General features: G+C 40.4%; 1 protein-coding gene across 1 annotated transcript in view; it reads left to right on the top strand.

Moving 5' to 3' along the window:
* The window catches only part of LOC127358623 (proton myo-inositol cotransporter-like), a 64708-nt gene that overhangs the window by 35459 nt on the left and 8134 nt on the right, over positions 1–21115 (top strand). The window contains exon 4 of the mRNA XM_051391864.1: positions 4079–4187. Within this exon, the coding sequence (XP_051247824.1) occupies positions 4079–4187 (109 nt within the window). The remainder of the gene's footprint in view (positions 1–4078; positions 4188–21115) is intronic.

Below are 21115 nucleotides of genomic sequence, written 5' to 3' on the forward strand. Positions count from 1 at the left end.
TACAGTCACATTCATTGCTCACCTCTCATAACAACTGGTATATCAGTGACTTTATTATCTGTGCATCTAGCCATGATCTATACATATACCTATAGGCAAAGTAGTAGCGATAGTGATATTGCAGTACAGACTACATAAAATGCAGAAATAAACGAGATAAAAGACACAGTTGGAAAGGTTCAATGTGGTATACTGACGTGCAATTACTGCAGTGCTGTGAGACTTAATCACTGTGCTTTGGCTTGCTCGCTGACTTGTTTTTCATTGCCATCCTTCTTTTTCAATATCTCATCTGATTAAATTACAGCTGGGTGGTGTTCAACTGAGGAAATGAAGCTGTGTGTTTTGTGAGCTTGTGTATGTGTTTGTGCATGTATGTGAGACTGTGTCTCTGAGCACAAATGAGTTCAATTGTATTACTGTTAAAAACTTGCATATGTGCCGTATTGTCAACCATAAAGAGAGCAAGAGGGGAAAATATTATGTTTGTATTATTGATTGCATCTGAATGTGTTTGTGTGTGTGTGTTTCCGTGCTTGTTTGTGTGTTTGGTTGAGTAAATTTAGCTCTTTAGGCACCAATCAGGTCTCCACTCTCTTGATAGTTGACTTTGGCCCAGGAATCCTGATTTCCCTGTCGCCCTATCAGATAACAGTCCTCTGCTCTGGTCTCGAGGGATCAGCCAATCACACTCCACCAGGTTAGTGCCATGGAAATGGCTCAGCCCATAAACGCATCACTTCCTCTTCACTGTCTGATGTTTAGAGCTGTGCTTCACATTAAACCTTGACTTAGAAAGCTGAAACAAACATACTCACTTCTGACTAAAACCTCAAAGTACTTACTCAGCTTCTATTAACTGTATTTTTTAACGGTATTTTTCCAGAATATTTCTTAGGGGTTACATGACCTGAATGCAGACTCAGTATCAATAAACAATAAAAAGATTTGAAAAAGAATGGTCAAAATCTGTGCAGCAGAGGTTGAGATGTCCTGACTTCTCTGTAGAATAGGTCACACTCCAAAAATTCTAAATCCTACTTTTCCCATGATGCAGTTGGATAGTGTCTTTCATGAGATGCCCCATGCCTGATCCCGTATCCCATGTCTTCCCAACTCTTGTCCTAAGTTTGTGCCACAGGATTTTTGTCAAAAATTAGATCAGTCCAATCCCAAATATCCACGATGACATCACTACGACATCGCCTGACAAACAATAATCTTTCGTGTTATTCCGAGAACCTCGGGACAGGACACAAAGAGGAGGTTGGAAAAATAAAGTGCAACAAAATCCAAGAGCACAATGACACTATTCTCTTCAAACGGTCAACATAATATTATACTGACAACATATGAGAAAACGAACAGATCAATTAATCTAAACCAAGCTAATGATGTTATCCAAATATAAAGAATATATAACTACATTAAACTGTGTATGTCTTTTCAATCTCATATGGCTGGCTATTGACTTTACTACCCTCAAACTAGAGCTTTTATCCTTTTTTCACTATAGCTACAAATGCACGGATGTGTGGAGTGGGTGGATGGTAACATACAGTAAGTAGTGGTTGTTAATAGTAAAAACTGCTACTGATTTATACTTTACTAACGTCTTGGCTGCCATCTGGGACTGTGGAAACTAGCAGATCCCTGGTTGGAAGTACTGCATATAATTTAATTTTATATATAAACTGTAAAACCAATACTAGACAAAATGCTACCCTGTTGTATATTTTAATTAGCTATGAATTACCTACCTTAGCTGTTTGTTGTTTACTTCCTACAGTGACACTGAATTATATATACAGCCCACATGCTTTCTAGTGGGAATTTATCTCTGTTTTCCAGTCTATGCTAATTTTGTGATACATTTCTGTGTGGTATCAAAGTTGGAGACCCGTCAGTAGACAAACTATCATCCAATTTTTTGGGAACAGATGATGTCCTAAATAATTTAGCTGTTTGCAGTGTCAGAGTTGTTATTAGTGCGAGAGTCAGCCCAAACATTTTGGTGTCTGGTTTCTTGCTCAAGGGCACCTCTGCAGTGCCCAGGAGGTGAACTGGCACCTCTCCAGCTACCAGACCACAATCCATACCAAGGTTATTATGGTTCACTAAAACTAAACTAGAAACTAAAACTAGGTGTGAAAAAAACATACTTCAATAAAATAACAATAAAAACTACAAAAAATATAAAGAAAAAGTTTTAGTTTTCGGTCAAAATATTCTTTTCATTTGTTAACACAACAAGCATTGGTGCATATATTTATTGAGACTGGAATGTCTACGTGACTGTGAGTTAATGTGTTTATATAGTAATATCAAAACTCCTTAAATCTTGCCCCTGACAAATACCTCCATATTATATGAAAAAAATAAAATAAAAGCAATTCTGAAACTAATAAAAACTAAACTAAAACTTAATTGAAGTATAATAACTCCACTCAAATGCTATGATTAGTGCTGGACTTAAACCGGCCACCCTTCAGTTCCCAATCCTTAGTTCCCCACGGACTGAGCCACTGCCACCCCCAAAAAGGTCATTGATATTAGTGTGTTGTAAAATGGATACAGCACTGTATGAGTAAATGGTCTTCATATGGGTTTCTAGTTGAATAACATAAATTGAGGCTAATTGCAAAATGTTCTGAAAATTACAGCTCATAAAGTTATCTATTTGACTGCTTCAGAGTGCGTTGGGGAAAATTGCCCCTCGTCTTTTTAAAAGGACTAGAAGTGGCTTCTGCGGCGACGATGTGGACAAATCGGTGAAAGTTGAAAAAGCTTAATTAGCATATCAGAATCGGAAAGGAATCAAACATGATGATGTCCCTGTCAGAAGTCTGGCAGGTGGCCGTCAAAAGGAACGCTTAAGTGTCTTTGTGTGTCAGCAGGGGCCTCCGTTTAGAGTCTGGTCTGCCTTGTCAAACAGCTAAAGGAGATGTTCACTAGTCCAGAGTCCTCCCACACACAGCTGCTCTCAAATAATCAGGCTGTGTGTGTGTGTGTGTGTGTGTGTGTGTGTGTGTGTGTGTGTGTGTGTGTGTGTGTGTGTGTGTGTGTTTAATTTCATATGTGCAGGCTCATGCATCCTTGTTTATGATATGTTTGTATGTGCTTGTGTTTGCATAGTCACTTGTGTATCCTGGCACACAGTCGTATGTGTTACCTGTGTCTTCCTTTGTGTGTGTGTTCAGGCTTGTTTATCTGATCTCTTGGCACCGTGTGTGTCTTCCCTCTTTATCTGACAACTCCATGCCTGTCCAGCCCCACTCTCATCCTATTAAGACTTCTCCTCCCAAAGGATTTGGCTTGCCTGTGTGCGTTGGAGACCACAGTCTGGCTCTGTTGCTTAGCCAAGTGGGACTCGGCGAAGGCCAAAGCCAGGGCATCAAATATTAGTTTCATCCCAAACTGAGATATCCACCATCTGAAAAGAACAAAAGGCTCAAGGCCCTCAAGAGAGAATTCTTTTTTAAACATTTTTCCGGCACACTAGGGAGGTCAGAGTTACTGTGTAGCATCCTCGGAGCTAATAAAGCCTCAATGTCTTGTACTGTGACTGTGAGTTGTAATCTGTAACTTCACCTCTAGATGCCACTAAATCTTAGACACTGGTCCTTTATAGGGTACTACTTGCAGCTGGTTAGCTCAGCTTAGCACAAGGACTGGAAACTAGGGGAAACTGATAGCCTGATTCTGTCCAAAGTTAACTAAATCCACATACCATCCCTTCTGAAGCTCAGTTATTTACACATTGTATGGTATTTGTTTAATTTATGCAAAAAAACAAAGTCTAAAAACAATAGGGTGTGGTTTTTTGGAAGTTTATGTACTGGAATATGACTTGGCCAGAAGCGTTATATTTAAAGTACAGTCATGTACTTCCTCTCCGTTCTGTAAGGGAGCAGACACATAAAAAAAGCCATACTTTTGCAGCATCAGGGGTCTTGTTCTGATCATAGTGGGTAGCTCATTTTTCGAATGAAACTCTATTAATGCCTCTGTAATTTTCACAGTGAAGTCGTGCTGAGTTTGAAATTAATTTCTGCTGTGCCTTTGCTTGTGTCTCCAGATGGCCCAGTGATCTGGCGGATGCTGACCTACCCCCCGACTCGCCGAGCCCTCCTGGTGGGCTGTGGTCTTCAGATGTTCCAGCAGCTTTCAGGAATCAACACGGTCATGTGAGTGAAACCATCACCAAACTTTTCTTCTGTAGTCCTGCACAGGTCCAGATTACTCTCCCGGGTGGGCCATGACAACACACTTTTCAAAACTATAGTATGGAGTCTGTAATCGTCAGCATAAAATAGGATTAAATGGACCAAGGACAGTCACTGTTTATAATTAAGAAGCATTCTACTGTTTAGTCTTCAAAGTTCAAAATTCACACAATTACAGTTTTAGCTGACTTCTCTGTTTGCAGGATTTAAAAAGGACATTTGAGTCTAATCTGCGTGGCACATGGAGTCACAAAAGCAATCAGAAATAATAGTTTTTGCATAAATGTAAATGTTTTTAGTCACACCCACTCTGTTTTGGAGTCCTGCCTCTGTGGTAGATCAGTTGAACAATGGCGTCAGGTGCTGTGCATGTTGACCTCATTGCAATATATAGCCAGGAAAAGAAATGATCAGTGTCAGTGCAGTTGGAGAGCGGGTTATCGATTTGAGGCAATATTCATACCAAGCATGTCACAAGAGGTTTCACTGGTTTAGTTCAGTTTACTTTGCAGTGCGAGGGCAAACTGAAAATCAGTTCATTCGGAGTGAGAATACATACATAGATTAATGTTTAAATACATTAAACAACTAAAAAAGCACAGGTGCAAAAAAACAACAACAATTTCTTCCACTATAATTCAGACCAAAGAAAACATGTCATGTTCAGACAGACAATAAAACTGCCTGTAAAAAATGCAGCACTCTCATTCCTTTTTAATGAGACCAGCAAAAGTTTCATTTAGCCCAACTTTTTCCACCAAAACAATGTCACCTACTTTTTACCTATTGTTGAGAGGGTGGATAAAATGATTGTTGCCATGATACCTTTCCAGAGCTGTAAAATCGTGTCTCATTATAAACCCCTGTGCTGTGTTTTAGCATCTGATAAGACTCATGGATCTGTTACTCAAATCCGCCTTCCAGGATGGTATTTCATCGTTTTACTCGTAACTGAAGCAACACACCCACATCAACATCCCAGGGCTGTTTTCAGTCTAAACACTCATGATGGAGACCCATTAAAAACATAAAAAAACCATATTATATACTTAAATAGGAATATATATGTATTTTAAATCACAAAAAAATGTACCTGTGCCACTTGAGGCTGTTTGACTTTGTCAGTTATCTGTACCATAGATCAAACTGGTGTGTGTGTGTGTCCTGTTACTAGATCGTGTCGCCGTTGAAAAGGAAAGTTCAAGTCTGTTTTTATCTCTTTGGCCCTGAGGTTTAATCAAAACAATGACGATACATGACACTGAATCTCTGTGCCACCTACCGTCCCTTTCAAAACAAGAGTGATTTAGACAGATGTATTTGGTTTAGAAGCATAGTATTCAATCACAAAACCATTTCTTTCATCTTTCATAACATCATACACCAGGGACCAGTGGCCTCATCGCATTACTGCCCACTTGCCTGTGAAAGGAAGGAGCACCTCTCCTCTTTTATTCTTTTTTATCTCTCTATCCGAGGAGATTGTGTCATCCGTCTCTGTCTCACCTCCCCTTTGAGATGAACTATATTACAAGCTCTGTAAACAATCTGTGGATATGTGCTGTTGCTTAGCAACCATCAGAGGTGAGAGCAATAGGATAAGTGTGCGCCTGTACGGCTGAGTGAGCCTGCATGCATGTGTGATTTAATGCGCTAAATGTGACACTATGGACTTTTTGGTCTGCGCATGCGCACCTGTGTGTATGTGTGCGTCATGTGCGCTCACTTGGATGTATGTGTGCATTTGCAGTGAAGCGTGTGACTGAAGGTATGGGCAATTACATATGCATGCGTGTATGTTGGGATCTGAATGGATGGAAAGACGCAAAAGAGGGCGAATATATATATACAGCTGTGGTTGTGCGCTGCATCCGTCACACATCTCTTTAAATACTTATTTCTGTCCCTCTCACTCAATGTCTGTCTATTGACTGTCTGCCTCTCCTACTGTATATTCATCTTCATCTCCCGCTAACAGCCTGAACAGCAAAGGGGACAAACTAAATCTGTCACAGCTCTGTCCCTATCCGCCTTTCTGTCTCTCTGAGTTGTGTGTCTGCCAGTCTAGTCTTTCTGGAAAGGTCTGCCTGCAAGATTATCTGTGTCGGCAGTGGCCCATTTAAACTGAGCAGTGTGTTATGTTTTCACCTGCCATTGAAATGTGTCTCTGGTCTACACAACGAAATCTGATTGCCCTTTCATTTGCAAAAATACCCACTGTGGCATCCTTTGGAGATAATTACATCCTTCAGAATTGACATTAAAGACCTCATCCTGCTGACAATCAATTGTTGACAATGGTTTCTCAGTTTGAGTTGTTTGCTGTTTGTTTTCTTTGCACCATTTACTGCTTAGAAAAGTTGTATCCACTTATGTAAGTTTACTAGAGCTGTATCAGAGTGATGTTAAACAGACTGCACTCCTACATAGGTGTTTACACTTATTTTGAATAATTAGATCTCCAGTCAGGTTGAAGGTGAGCAGAGATTTTCTGGTAATTATACAAGGTATAAGTCCATGGAACACCAGTATTATAGTAACAAATAGTGAGACACAACAATTCATTTTCAATGTAATTGAACCCACATTTAGTCCCTATAGCTTTATATTTTTTATGCACACAATTTTCTCTCTTACATGACCAACAGTGCAGTCACACAACTGCCCTGAGTTGTCTTGTGATGCTGCAACTTTCCCATTTGTCCGACATGAAATGAAAGCAGCATGAGGAGAGGTCCAGCCAGGGAAAATGAGTGAAAGCATCTGTGTATACTGACCATGGATGTGGACTTTCAAGAAGAACCATAGATGTGGTTTGTGCAGTGAGATTCAAACTCCATCCACAGTGCATCCACTCAAAGACCATCCAGTATGTGGGAATTCAAGTTGTAACTGGTGTGAATAAGTTTTTTTATTTTTTCTCCAACTGTCTGAAACATATTGTACTCAAGTATTTCGATAATGTCCAATCGAAATTGCAAATTTAGAAGTAAATTCTGTTTTTATGGTTAATCTGTGCACAGGACTGCATTTTAAAGATATTTACCGTATTATTTTTTAGACAAAGTTTCATCACATCGTTGTTGTAAAGTTGAGGATCTAGATCAGAATGCAGACAGCAGAGTCTGGGCTGGTGCAAGTGAAGAGGACTTTACTTCTAAAGTACCTTTGGAAAAAACACTGCATGCATTTCCGTGTCATAGTTTGATGTCCGTATTACATCATTTCCTGCAAGTTTCAGAAAGAAAAGTATATGGATTTCGTGCATACTAACTGGAAAACACCATACCATGACAAAATATTTTGTACACACTGTTGTAAAATTAGTATTTATTATGATACTGGGACACAGCATCCGAGGTGAGGAGTGAGGAAAAAATAACTAAATATTGAACTAGTGTCAAAAATTGATAGCATGATTGTATTTTTATCTGTGTTCTAGTTTTCAATCCACGTCTGTACCATATGTTTTAGTCATTCTGGACAGCTTTCTGTGTTTTTTCCCAGCACTGATGTCACTCATCCTGTGTGCTTCTTACCTCTGTATACTTTGCCAGCCTGTCTGTTAACCACCTGCCTTTTCGTTCCCATGTGAAGCTGGCAGGCTAGCCCTATTAGCCGGTGAGATATAAAGAAGGTCTGGGGAGCCAGTAAATCAGCCGGGCTTAGAGACAAGCTCCACTCTGCCTGTCCCCAGCTGCTTTCCCTGATTAAACCACCGGGCTGGCACAGAGAAAGAAAGAAAAGGGCAGTGGGAGAAGCTGGCAGCCTGGTAAAAAAAAATGCAAACCAAACTAGAAAAAGCACATATTGCCTGTCACTCTGCTCTAACAGTCCGCTTTCTCAAGTTGGGAGCTCGACGGATTGGTGCGGATTGATGGATTTCACCATTTTTTTTTTCTTCTGTCAAATATGCTCAAACAAAGGGTACATTTGAGTGCATATTAGCACATTGTCCCACTTGAAGTCCTCCCTCCAGTAAGCCTCAAAGTAAAAGTTCCAACAAGAAGTGAGCCCTTCTGGTTGTCAGCAAGGGAATAAGGGCAAAACTGGAGTTGTAATCGAACAGCCAGCTCAACTGATGATCCAGTTAGCTAACACATTTCTCACAGATCTGCCCTTTCAAATCTGACTCACTTGCTGAAATGTTTGTATATGTAACTCCCAGTCTGTCAAATACCACAGATAATTGAGAGGACTCCTGATATGTCACCGTGATTTGAATTTGTTCAGCCAGCACGATTCTAGCAAAATGGCAGCGAACGTGGACAGCCAGACTCAGCTTATGTACATGTGCATGTATTATGAGAACTGGATACCGTAAGATCATTCTCGGTTTGTTCTAGTCAAAGTTGCTCACCCAACACATCCGCCAAATTCCAGTTTTAGTTAAGGCTGTTGACTTTGGTGCATAAGTTAAGAGGTTTTGATAGAGATGTCCAAATAACATTATTTCCTTCCTGATTTTGATGCCTGAACTTTGTATATTGGCCAATATAAATGTCTGTTTTAGTTAGTGTTATATACAGCATAACATTAACTCTTGTAAAATCGGGACCCTGACTAGGGGTTGCCAAAGCTTCATAAGGGGACACAAATGTAAATGTGAAGGGAATTGTCTAATAATTAATCCAAATAGCTCGTTTTACACACACTACTTAGATAAATTGTACAGTTTTTAATATAACATGAAACATCAATTAAATGTCATTACAGCATTGGTTGTCCGTTTACTATATGATAGAAAAGAGGTCCCTTAAGGAAAGAGGTTGGAAACCACTGACCTAGTTGACCTGGGTCAAAGGTTCAGTTCACTATTTTAATCTCAATCCTTTCCTGTTCGTAGGTCAGACATGTTTTTAATTGGATGGCTCAGGTGCACAGAAAGCGAGAGGCTGCACAGAGAGGCTGGCGGACTGTCAGAATGAGAAAATTGTGATAGAGGATGTGAAATAGAGCAGGTGGTGCGATGGAGCCAGGCCACTTTGATGGGAGTGGTGTGAATCCAGCGGTCGCTCACCATAACCAGAACCCTTCTCAGATCCTTTCTTTCTTTTTACTCACATTGACTGTCGTACTAGCTCAGGAGAACCACACTGTTCTTCCAATTAAAAATGTCATCAGTTCAAGTTGATCAAGTCACTCTTTTCCAACATATTCCCACGTTCCGAATAGCAATGATCAACAGCAGATTCACTCAGTGATGCTTGTTGGATGATCAGTGCTCGTTCAGCTGCATACTTGCTTGCAGATTACACTTGGTGCAGGTCCACATCACATACTTGAATGCAAATTAGTTTCCTCAGTGGTGGCAGTGTGCTTTTTAATCACATGCATTTATGCAGACAACTTCAGATGAACAGTAAAACACGACAATCAGGGAATTCACCAACATGCAACCCAACATGTGGAACTGGGTGGTTACCTGCACTCAACATTGCTATGCACAAGGCAGTCAAGCCTTGTTAATGAAATAGTTTGATGCTATCATTAGACTGCAACATTTATCTCAAGGGAAGTGTTGTTGTGAGCACTGCGGCACAGCTTAGGAGCAGTGGAATACTCATGAGAATACTAGGGCTGTGCATTGGCAAGAATCTGGCAATACGTATCACGATATGAGGTTACAATCCAATATATTTCAATAGATTGTAATATATTGTGATTTCTCACAGAACGTCTTCTAACAGGCGACAATACATGTTTTACACAAGATGAAAAGATAAATAATCATAAATAAATAGATAAATACAAGGACAATTGGACAAAACTGGACAATTGAACCCCACAAAAAAAATAGTATTTGCGTGTCTCAGGCAGGTTGCAGCAAGGCTTCAGACAAGAGTCGAGGTCTCGCCTATTTTTACATTTTATACAAAAAATAATTAGAATTTGTTCATAGTCATATGGACATGACACCAGCAATACATTCACCTTTCACTACAGTTGCAATGTCTATATTTGGAGAATATGTGTATCTGTGGACAGAATCCATTTATTTGGTAACAAGGCTTTCATGAATTGTATTTATCAAAAACAGCTCATACTGGTTTGAGCTAAATGCTAATGTCAACATGCTAAAACACTCAAAATAACAATGCTAATATGCTGAGTAGTAGGTATAATTTCTACCATGTCCATCATCTTAGTTTAACATGTTGCAATAGTCAATGCTAATTAGGAAATTGAAGGTTTGAGCTGATGATGGCGCTAGATGAAAAGTTAAGGAGCCACCAAAGTTATGGCATTTAATCCTGAGGGCGACATGAATGTGTGTACCAAATGTCATAGCAATCCATTCAAACGCCACTAACATGGTTAAAAAGGTGCAATAGGTAGCTAGCTGACCACCCAGCGTAGCATATACACACCTGTAAATACTGACTGGCTAAGGGGCTTGTTAAAGGATTTCTTTGTGATCAGACATGGTACGTGCTGAAAACTATGGAATAATATGCGGCATGACTGCTATGCGAGTACATACGCATGATCACACACGACACTAGGTTTTAACGTTGGGTTGATCTTTTATGTCAGACACACTCTCTGGACTCTCTCTGGATGTTATATGAATAACCTCCCTGCACTCACACACTATAGGCCTGTCAGAGATGCCTATGTGATGAGAGATGTGTTTGTCAATAATACATCTCTCAGGAACCAAAGAAGTGTCAGGTGGTGTGTCTGCTCTACTTGTCTTTCTGCCGGCATGAGTTTGTGTCCCTGAATGCCTCCCCGCCTGACCGTCTGCCAACGGATGAAGGGATGGATGGGTGTACAGATTACATAGATAAATAGATGGATACATTCTGTGATGGCACTGCTGGGGTTTCTTTCTCAACTCTTTTTTCTTCTGCTTTATCCACCTTTTCCTCTCTGTTGTTCTGTCAGAAATGCGGAAAAATGTGGTATAGCAGTGGGTCAAATTAGATACATTAGCCACCAGATCATTTTGATTCAATTAGCCACATAATCTGACATATAAAGGTCACCCTGGACTGGTGGGGACTGGTGTGTGTGTGTGTGTGTGTGTGTGTGTGTGTGTGTGTGTGTGTGTGTGTGTGTTGTCAGGGTGGGTCAGCGGATTGCACTGACAAAGCGATGGGGAAAAGAAGATGGAGAGAGATTAATTGAGCAGGAGAGGGGAGGGGAAGAAAAGATAGATAGGGTAGGAAGGAAGAAGAGGGTGGAGGGAGAGATGACATTGATGGTGATGAGGTGGAGGAAGGCGTGGAGGGGGGGGATCAAGGCAGATGACAGGCTGAGAGAGGGGAAGATAGATTTATAAAGGAAGACAGAAAAAGGGACAAGAAATACTGAGTACAGGAGCTGCGGAAGAAAAACTCCTTTGTTCTTTCATTCGGTTTTTCGCTGTTCCTTTGATACATTTTGTAACAAGCAGCTTGAAAGGGTTTGTGCATATACACAATGAATATATAGACAATGCATGTATATATTCTGCATACACTCACACTGCAAACTTTCCCCAAGCATCTTTTTTTTAGACATATATTCCTGTCATCAGAGTAATAAATCATAAGGCTTTTTATTAGCTGCAGTCAGCTTTTTGTCTTGTCTGTACTTCTGCTGCTGTTCATGGCCCCAAATTACACCAGTAAGGAGGGGGACTAGGAAGTAATTGGTGGAAAGTACAGGTCTGACAAAAAATATCTGCGGATTGTTGACACATTAACCACGTTTCACACGCCCAGCTCCACGGGAAGTGTTCAGGGTGTTCCAGCCAAGATGAAGTAAGAGCCTTTATCGAATCCCAGAGGGGAAATTTGGTAAAGTTGGCGAGACAGCTGCTTCAGTAGGCTGCTCACTGCTTGGCGCCCTGAAGTAAGAAGCAGTTATTGATCAGTAAGTAACCCAGTTTTTTGGGGGGGATGTAATGACCGACAAGGGCCAGCCATTGATGGGTAGCGTCTTTGTGTAGTTACATAGTCAGGATACTGCCTGGGGTCTTTGTTTTACAGATGGTTAATTGTTTTCTTTCCCATTTCCCTCAGCAAGTTTTCCAACTGTTGGAAGAAGCTTTTGTGCATTTCTTTTTGTCATTGTAAGCTAACACCAGGAAGGTAGCTGGCTAACATTGTACAGGACAAGTATTATGTTATTAATTCCATTTCCTTATTTTATAAAAGACCAAAAAGAAGAAAAATAACAAATATGCCTTTTGTGGTTTTATGATGTATGATATGATATGATATGATATGATGATGACTGTGTGTTGCTGTCACAACAGTTACATGTTTTGTTGCTGATACTGGCCAGTTGGCCCTCACAGATGGTCCCACAGACAAATGTCATGTTGGAAATGTCACAAAACACCAGTTTTTACATGGTCACTCTGCTGGCAAACCTGCAAGGAGCTGGCAGAGCCCACTACTGTGTGTGTGTGTGTGTGTGTGTGTGTGTGTGTGTGTGTTTTGTGCACATGTCGAGAGATATGCCCAAACCTACAGAGTTGTTTTTCAATCTATTACTGTGTGTGTTTGTATGTTTTCAAGCGTTCATAAGCAGCTTAATCATTCCAACCTCCTTCACTGTCTCCAATGGAGTCACAGCAAGATCTTTAATGAGAAATATTCTAATTTTCCCTCTAATCAAATGTTCACAGAACGACATTACGCACATACAACCCTCACTTCAACACAAACATCTCATTTGCCTAATCCACAGTAAGGATGTCATTTGTGAAGCATGCTTGTTCTTTAGATCAAGAGGCATTTACAGTGTGTATAATAGATGTTTAAATAAATGCAGATCTTACACAAAGTCATGTATATAAAGAACTGAAAGCAAAATGTAAACCAGACTGAAAGACTGATGCCATTTTATATTCACCCACACAGGTGTTTTCACTTATGCTGTCTGAGTAGATGTCTTCTCAGGTCTGTGGGTGTGTGCAGACTGTGCTTGATTGACATCTCTCTCAGTCTCTTGTTAGTTTTGTCTGCACCCTTTAGGGAAGGTAGCTCACACCTTCATCATTTGTGTAAGTACACAGAGTTTAGTGTACTCACATAATTACTAGCCTTGCTCTTCCCAACTCCGGCCTGAGCAGGGGTGCAGTGACTGAGGATATTAAACATTAAAGGTGTTAACATACAGCGCGGGTAAGTTACGGTCAGCAAATTTACAAGAAATGGAATTATATGTCCTCTTATATGTAGGGCTGCCCCCAATTTAAGATTTTCCTAGTCGATGAAGCCAATAGTCAACTAGTTGTCACACATTTATGATAATGATTTAATAATACAAATATTTATATTTTAACAGCCGCCTGTTAACTGATACGGAAAAAGTGGTAATGAATCTGAATGTGTGAGAACAACCAGCAAGGAGACATTTCAGCACAGTCTAATATTACAAGTCTTGTTGTTCAAAAAACGGAATAAAGAACTTGCAACTTCCATTTTACAAATCCTCACAGACTTATCAATACGGTGGATGATATATGGATGTATAATGTTGACAGTTACCCTGGAATTCCACTGGGCACGGCTTTTATAACGCTGCGTCACGGTTTGGCTTAGCGATCCGTGCCTTTTCAAATCCCACGGGAGTGTTTCAGAAGCAGAGAATCTTCGGAGCGTATTGCCCGCCATACGTTGTTTACTTGTGTTTTTTAGCTATTATTGCTTCTGGGGGAATTTCGTGCATTGCCTAGAACGACCCTTTGAGCAGGTCTCTCCCTCCAAGAGCCTGGTGGGCGGAGTTGGGGCAAGACTCAGTTAACCTGGTCTGGTGGTAAGACTATATATAAGCTGGAGGCAATCAATCAATTCTCCCTTGGCTTCCACCCAGTACTTTGGTTTGGTTGAATTTACCTCATTTCTCTTTTAGTTATGCAAAATAAAACCTATTTTTAGTTACAACTCGTGTGTGTTCTCTCCTTCTTTGCCCAGCCTTGAGCCGGGTTGTGACAGCAGTGTTTAACTGTTTGTCGCTGCTGCATTATTGCTGCCTTGTGTTTGCCGCGTGTTCATTTTCTCACTTCTCTGGGGGTCAGCCAGGCAGAGTAAAGTGTGTTTTCATTCTGTGATGATGATAGACATCTGCTGATACTACACTTCGTGCTTTGTGTGTGTGTGTGTGTAGTTCTAAATCAGAACATGCAATCTGTAGCGTACCTATTCGGGCTAGGCATTTTTGTTCCAGAGCATAAATGTGACGCAGCTCTGTGTTCGTATGCATTCATTTGAAAAATAGGCCAGTTCCCATGAGAATCTCCATCTCTCTCCAGCCACATCTTTTCCTGTCTGTCCGTTTGTTCTTGTTTTCACACCCACATCCCTCCTTCTCTATTTTCTCCAACCATTCATTCTTCTTCTCGCCTTTCGATCCTTTTCTCACTTTCTTCCTGCTCTCTCTCTCTCTCTCTCTCTCTCTCTCTCTCTCTCACTCACTCACTCACTCACTCACGGTCACTCACACACACAAGCACTCGCTCGTTCATTTGCACCCACTCACTCGGTACTTGCCCACTAACACACACACACACACACACATACACACACTTACACTTGTTTGCTCGCTCAGTCTCCCTCTCTCTCCCTGTTGCTTTACAGTGGATCCTTCCCTCTGTCTCCGACTTCCTCTGAATCCATACTATTAAGTTACATAATTAGATCAGCACTCTGTCAATAAGTAGCACTCTGTTAAAGGGTTTCTGCCTTATAGACGAGGGAAACCTTTCCTTGTAGTTCTTTCACACCCTCACACACATATACAGGTTTGTTATCACTTACCATTAACTGCTGCAGCAGCATTATGACCTTCTTTATTCATCAGGCAGCTTTCTTTAGTTTCTCTGGAATTAAATTAGTAGATTATGATACCAGTGATTTTGCATTTTTTAACCTGTGAAATAACTATATTTTATCACCAGACTTCGTATTTACCTTTCAAATTTGATTACCTGATGACATAGCAATACGTCATAATACCTACCTGCCTTCCAAAAGGACCTTTATGATAATTTAAAAAATAATCCATATGAGTTTTCTCTATAGACAAGTAACTAAAACTACTTGGTTAAGAATAGGTATAGATCACGGAAAAGGACAAGGCTATGAAAAGTTTGCCTTCACAATTAAAAATAACTGTGAATAGACGGACCCAAACCGTCGTCTTAGTCATCGAAGTTACACACACACACACACCTCTTTAAAGGCTTGGTGACATTTATGACAAACATTTTGAACCCGCCATTAAGGAATTGCAAACGGTCTTGATGGTTCTGACCTTTGAAGGAAGAGAGAGAACGAAGAGGCCATAATGGAGGAAGCTATTATATTAGCCCATTAACGCCCGGTTCTTCAGGTAGCAATAGCAAGGCACCGTATGTTTAATATTTCAGTTGTGGACTTTTGTGGTCAACCAACCACTCAAAGCCCTTTACAACACTTGTCACATTCATATGCTGATGGCAGAGGACAAGGTGCCAACTGCTCATCAGGAGCGATACAGCACTTCCTGTCCAAAGCGCCCACGATTATACTAAGCTCACCCAAACACACACTTACACACTGATAGCATAGCCGTCTGGAGCAATTTGGGGTTTGGTAGCTTGTCCAAGGACACCAGAAATCGAACCTTGCACCCCTCCGATTATTAGACAACCCAAGCCACGGCCACCCCCCATTGTATACTCTGTTGTCCATTAAATCTTTTTTAAACCTTTTTAAAAATGGATATAATACATGTTTGCATTCATAATCATTCACTTTAAAAGTAAAGTTCCTGTCCAAATCTGGTACAAATTTAGACCAAATTTCCAGAAAATCTGCAAAAGGAAATGCAAATGAATGTGCATTTTCATTCTTCAACCTGAAGACTACTGTGAAATTTAGAAATTGTCCAGTCATTACACAATAAACCACTACAGAAGAAGATGCAACAAAAAAAAACTTAACGCAATTAAAAGAGCACCAGTCAAACCCCAAACACACAAAAACCATATGAAAGACATGACATAAATATGACATTGTATTAATTTGAGGAAGGTTAGAGTCTTAACGGTCCACACAGATCTGATGTTTTTGTCTGCTGCTATAGTGCTCAATGGCCTGAATAATGAATAAAAGGTCATCCATGCTACATCATATCATTTCCTTTAACGATGGAGAATGAGAAGCAACGCCGTCAAAGCTTTCCTCTTTGATTCCATTTTCCCATTAACAAAACCAGCCACAGTGAATGGTAACCACTGCACAACCTGCAGATATTCACTGTGTCACCAAGCATTGCCTATTTCACAAGGACAATCAAATCAGTTTCTCTGCAACTTTCTGGTCAAACCCAGAAAACATGGCAGTGTCTGTCTAATAGGTGGAGAAGCACCCTTAAATGCTTGGATACTTTCGAAAATGTTTTGCAGAAATGTAAAATATATGTGTGTGGTTAATGGCTGTAAAAAAAAATCTAAAGCCATCAGTGTGGTCCTTTTTTAAGACGTCATGTTGCGTACTCCCGAGAGTCAGCAGCCTCCGTGATGATCTAGTAATGTGTCAGTAAATGTCAATCGTGAGTCACCCATGTGAAATGGGCTTGCTAAATGAAAAACCGCAATCGTTCTTGTATTCATTTTACGTGTTCTACTCGACGACTGTATCTCCAGTGCAAATTACTGTATTTCTGTTTTCAGTGGATATGTAGAGTCGGCACTGACAGAGAGACAGATTTACCCAACCACTTCTCAGAAAACACATCAATATTTGTCGGGAGTCTGGTTTCAGGGATTTCATTTATTCCACTTTTATCTGGTGATAGGTTGTAAATGACTACCTTACAAGTTGGTGACATGTGATCCAAGAATAAAAATGGATGCATAAAGGACGTGTGAGTGCAATTTATATTTACTCTTCAACCTGTCACTCTTTACCCATTTGCTCTCTACAGCTATCAAGTCCCTCCTTTTGCTCCACTCTCCTTCTTGTATGTCTCTCGTTCCCCTCTTTCCCGCTGTCTTCCACCCTGGCTGATGTCTGTGTTGTCACTCTACCTTAATGTGTTGAACGAGAGGTTTGGAATCGAAGCGTGACAGGAGCATGGATCCATGTTTCCATTTTTAGCCGGGGGTCAGGGCCAGATCACACCTTCTCGTGTTTGCTTCGCACTGGCGCTCCGCGGGGTCTCTTATGTAAAACACAGTGGGTGTGTTTGTGCATGTGGGCGTGTGTGTTAGTGTTTGTGGGACAGAGAAAGATGACATCTCTGTTGCTTTGCGCGTGTGTGCAAAAATAATAGTGTGAAACCACTCTGCTGTTTATTTTTTTATCTGCATAGGTAGAGGTGGTCACTCTGTGGAGGTCTTCATTATTACAGTCTGATCATCAGGGATTCTTACTAGGGCACTGTTGCTCTGACCTTGTTATTACTGGCTGTGTGTAATCATGGCAAATAAATGGCTCCTGGTAATAGTTATATTCAACACATGGAGTACAAAATGAAAAATGAAAAAAACGGAAGGTTGCACTGGATAACCTTCATGCAGTTGTAACTGAGGGAAATGTGCTTTACGTAGGAGCCACAGCGCAAAGTGACGTCAATTCAAAATGGGTGGGGCTGAAAGATAACCTCTAGTCTTTTTTTCTCTCTACTGTTCTCTTTATTTTCAATTCAAAGTTATTATGGTTATAAAATAAAGCTTTTTGAGCTGTTGAGCTTAATAAAAGTCAGTTAAACCCATCATCTTAGCTAAATTTATACATTTTATCCAAAAGATGTATATCTGTAACATCGACTCCTTTGGACTCTCGGACTCTCGGGCTCTCCGTCACCTCAATGCTCAGCACGGTGAAGATGATTTGCCATTGGTCAAAGGTACGAATTTGCACATCAAAGTTCACCAAAGCAGAACTCTTTGCTCGAGGAGGTGAAATTAATCCAAACACACGTTCCACAAAGTCCATTGAAATTAATTTATTTCTGGTGTGACCAGCTCAATATTTGAATTATTTTCTGTGCCTTAGAAACTGTAAATCTTTCCTCCAACCAAACCAAACCCATCTGAACTGAACTCATTAAATTAAACTACAGTGAGGAAACTAATTGGTAAAATCATCATCAGGGTCTCGCTGGATGTAGTATGAGACAGCTTCCTAAAAAAAGCTTTGAGTACCAACAACCCTTCAGTTAATCCTCAGAATCTAAAGGCACACAATGGCTTCATAATTGTAGCATTTTTCCATTTTCTCCCTTTCAGTGCATCAGCAGCAGTTCACTGCAGCTCCCAGAAGGCCAAGTAATTGGACCAAATCCATTCCTGACTCACCTCTGACCCCCTCACACACCCTCTTATTAAAGCCATTTCCCAGTGTGAACAGAATTGCCACTGTTTAATGAAAGATCTTATCTTTTTCTCCCACTCACAGCTGTTATGGGCGAGGGGGTCTTTTAAGAAGGTCTTACGTCTTCAAAAACCAAACTTAAAAGCAATAAAAATATCAATTTTTTACTTTTTATCAGACATCTGGAACCACGTTGGAGCTCAGTTTCATTCAGGTCCTCCTTGACTGCCTAGGAGTGTTTTTTTGTCACTTTGGGATGTGTGTTAATAGTCGACAAGTTGTGGGTGTTTCAGACTGAGAGGTGTCACTTTCAATCAGGGGTGACAACTTAAACCTGTCCTGTCCAAGCTTGCGTTGCTGAAAAAAAAAAAATATATATTATCAATATCATAGAGAAAAAATGCCCCCAAATGCCAATTTTAACTAAGGAAAGAAGTTTTTTCACTTTTTGCCACCACAATTAAAATGATGTAACTTCTGCATTTGCAACATAAGACACACATCATTGTCATTCAGATTGCTTCCACTCACAAAGAAATAAGCCGGCTCATTAAAGTGCACATTTTTTAGCAGTAAAAAACAAACTGAACACTTCGTGTACCACAGTGCTCTGTGTGTATCCATTATAATGATGCATTCTCGTCTAGGGGAATATTTCCATGAGACTACTGAGCAGCAACAGTTCTTTGCGCATTGATCTCTTGTACCAAAATTTCAGTCTGTCTCCAACTATTTTTCCCTTGACAATGTGAGACGAGCAGAAAGGAACGCTCTTAAGCAAAACTGACGCTGTGTTTGCAGATCTGCGAGGAGATGCAAGGAAATGGCACAAGCAGAAATGAAACTGCACACCAGAATATTTTCAAGGCCTTGTCTTTTCTCCTGCTGACAGCCATTGAGTCACCTGTTACTAAAATAACAACTTAACACTTTTCACAAGAGGACTGAGAGTATACAAGGGTGCGGAGGATAGATTATGACAGTTATCATAAATTAGACAGGCTCAAGATGCTTTTAACACTTCTTGGCACAGCGGTCAGAAAAGGATCATTTTGTTTCTGCAGGCTGGTTTTCTCAGTAGTTTTTAAGTTAGAACGTTTGTGTGTGTGTGTGTGTGTGTGTGTGTGTGTGTGTGTGTGTGTGTGTGTGTGTGTGTGTGTGTGCCAAGTAAGGCCAAGTAAGTGTAACTTTTAGCACCTGTGCCAGTGTAGGTCAAGCTTTTAAAACCAGAATTTCATGCCAATCTCATTTCTTTTTCTGTTCTCGCTCTGTCTGACTGGATAGCATGGCAGAAAAGTAAAGAGTTGTTATGCAAATCCCTCAATTGAATGTCTTTGTTTTGGGCAAGAGAGAGAGCAAGAGAGAGTTAACAATTCTTTTGAAGAGATGAAAAGCAGAATGCTAATTCTGAGTTGCCTGTAGAGACACAGAGAGGCAGACAATGCTGGAGACTTTTTTTAAATTTTGGCTTTTTCTTTAATGAGTATTACCTTCTTTGTATTTGTGTCGCATTCTCTAAGGGATTTTATATGCTGAATGTGTTTATATACAGCTTGTTTGCATGTGTACGTATCTCTAGGTGAGAATGTGTTTTTTTCCCCTCCGTTCAAGCACATAATTTACATAATCACACTTTAAATAGAGTCCTTACAGGAGTATGGTACGCGTTTGTGTGGCCATCACATGTGCACTTTTTTCAGTTTTTTTCCCCGCTAGCATAGTTACATCAAATTATAATTGAAGTGGGAAATGGACCCCATGCAGGTGTCTGTATTGTTGACCGCATCCTGTTTAGTGCCTTGTTGATGATGATTGGAGGTAATCTGCCTACGTGGAGCAACATGGTGCCAGAGTTGGAAGTATAATTATACTGTATGAGAACAGACGGTTGGGGGGGTGCATTGGAAGTGAGTGGTGAGACTATTTATAGCTGATCATTAACCATCTCTAGATGAGTGGCTGGTACTCAAGTTGAGAGGCTGTGATTGGTGGATGAGTGGTTGGCTCTTAAGAAGAGAGGTTGCGGTTGGTTTGTTGACTTGTCTTGTTCTCTGACTAATTATCTTATATGGTATATTCATTTTTCAGAATGTTGTTTTGTATTAATACTACAAACTTTTTTTATTTAGCAAGGAAAAATCTGGTTAACTACAAGTTTGATTTTGTTATTGTAGTTTTGGCTGTAGTTTTTATCAGTTATGATAACATTATACTACTAATTGCCATAGGGAAACATGCTTATTTCCATTTTTGTGGCGAGTTAGATGAGAAGGTCGATACCACTCTCATGTCTGTCTGTGAAGCCACAGCCGGTTAGCTGAGCTAAGCATAAAGACTGGAAACAGGGGAAACAGCAAAAGCAGAAGTTTAAAACCAACAATATGCTGTTTTAAGGGGGCTTGTGGCCATGAGGAGCAGTAACTTCCTCGAGTCTCCGCTGTTTGCCAAGCAACTGCTCCTGGGCAAGAAATAGTCCAGTACATAACACCCCGTAAAGCTACATCATTGCTTTACATGCATCAGATTGGTATTGATCTTCTCATCTAACTCAAGAACGTGAATAAGCAAATTTCCCAAATTTTCGAACTT

This window comes from Dicentrarchus labrax, unplaced genomic scaffold, assembly GCF_905237075.1.
Source record: "Dicentrarchus labrax unplaced genomic scaffold, dlabrax2021, whole genome shotgun sequence".
In the NCBI taxonomy this organism is placed as follows: Eukaryota; Metazoa; Chordata; class Actinopteri; family Moronidae; genus Dicentrarchus; species Dicentrarchus labrax.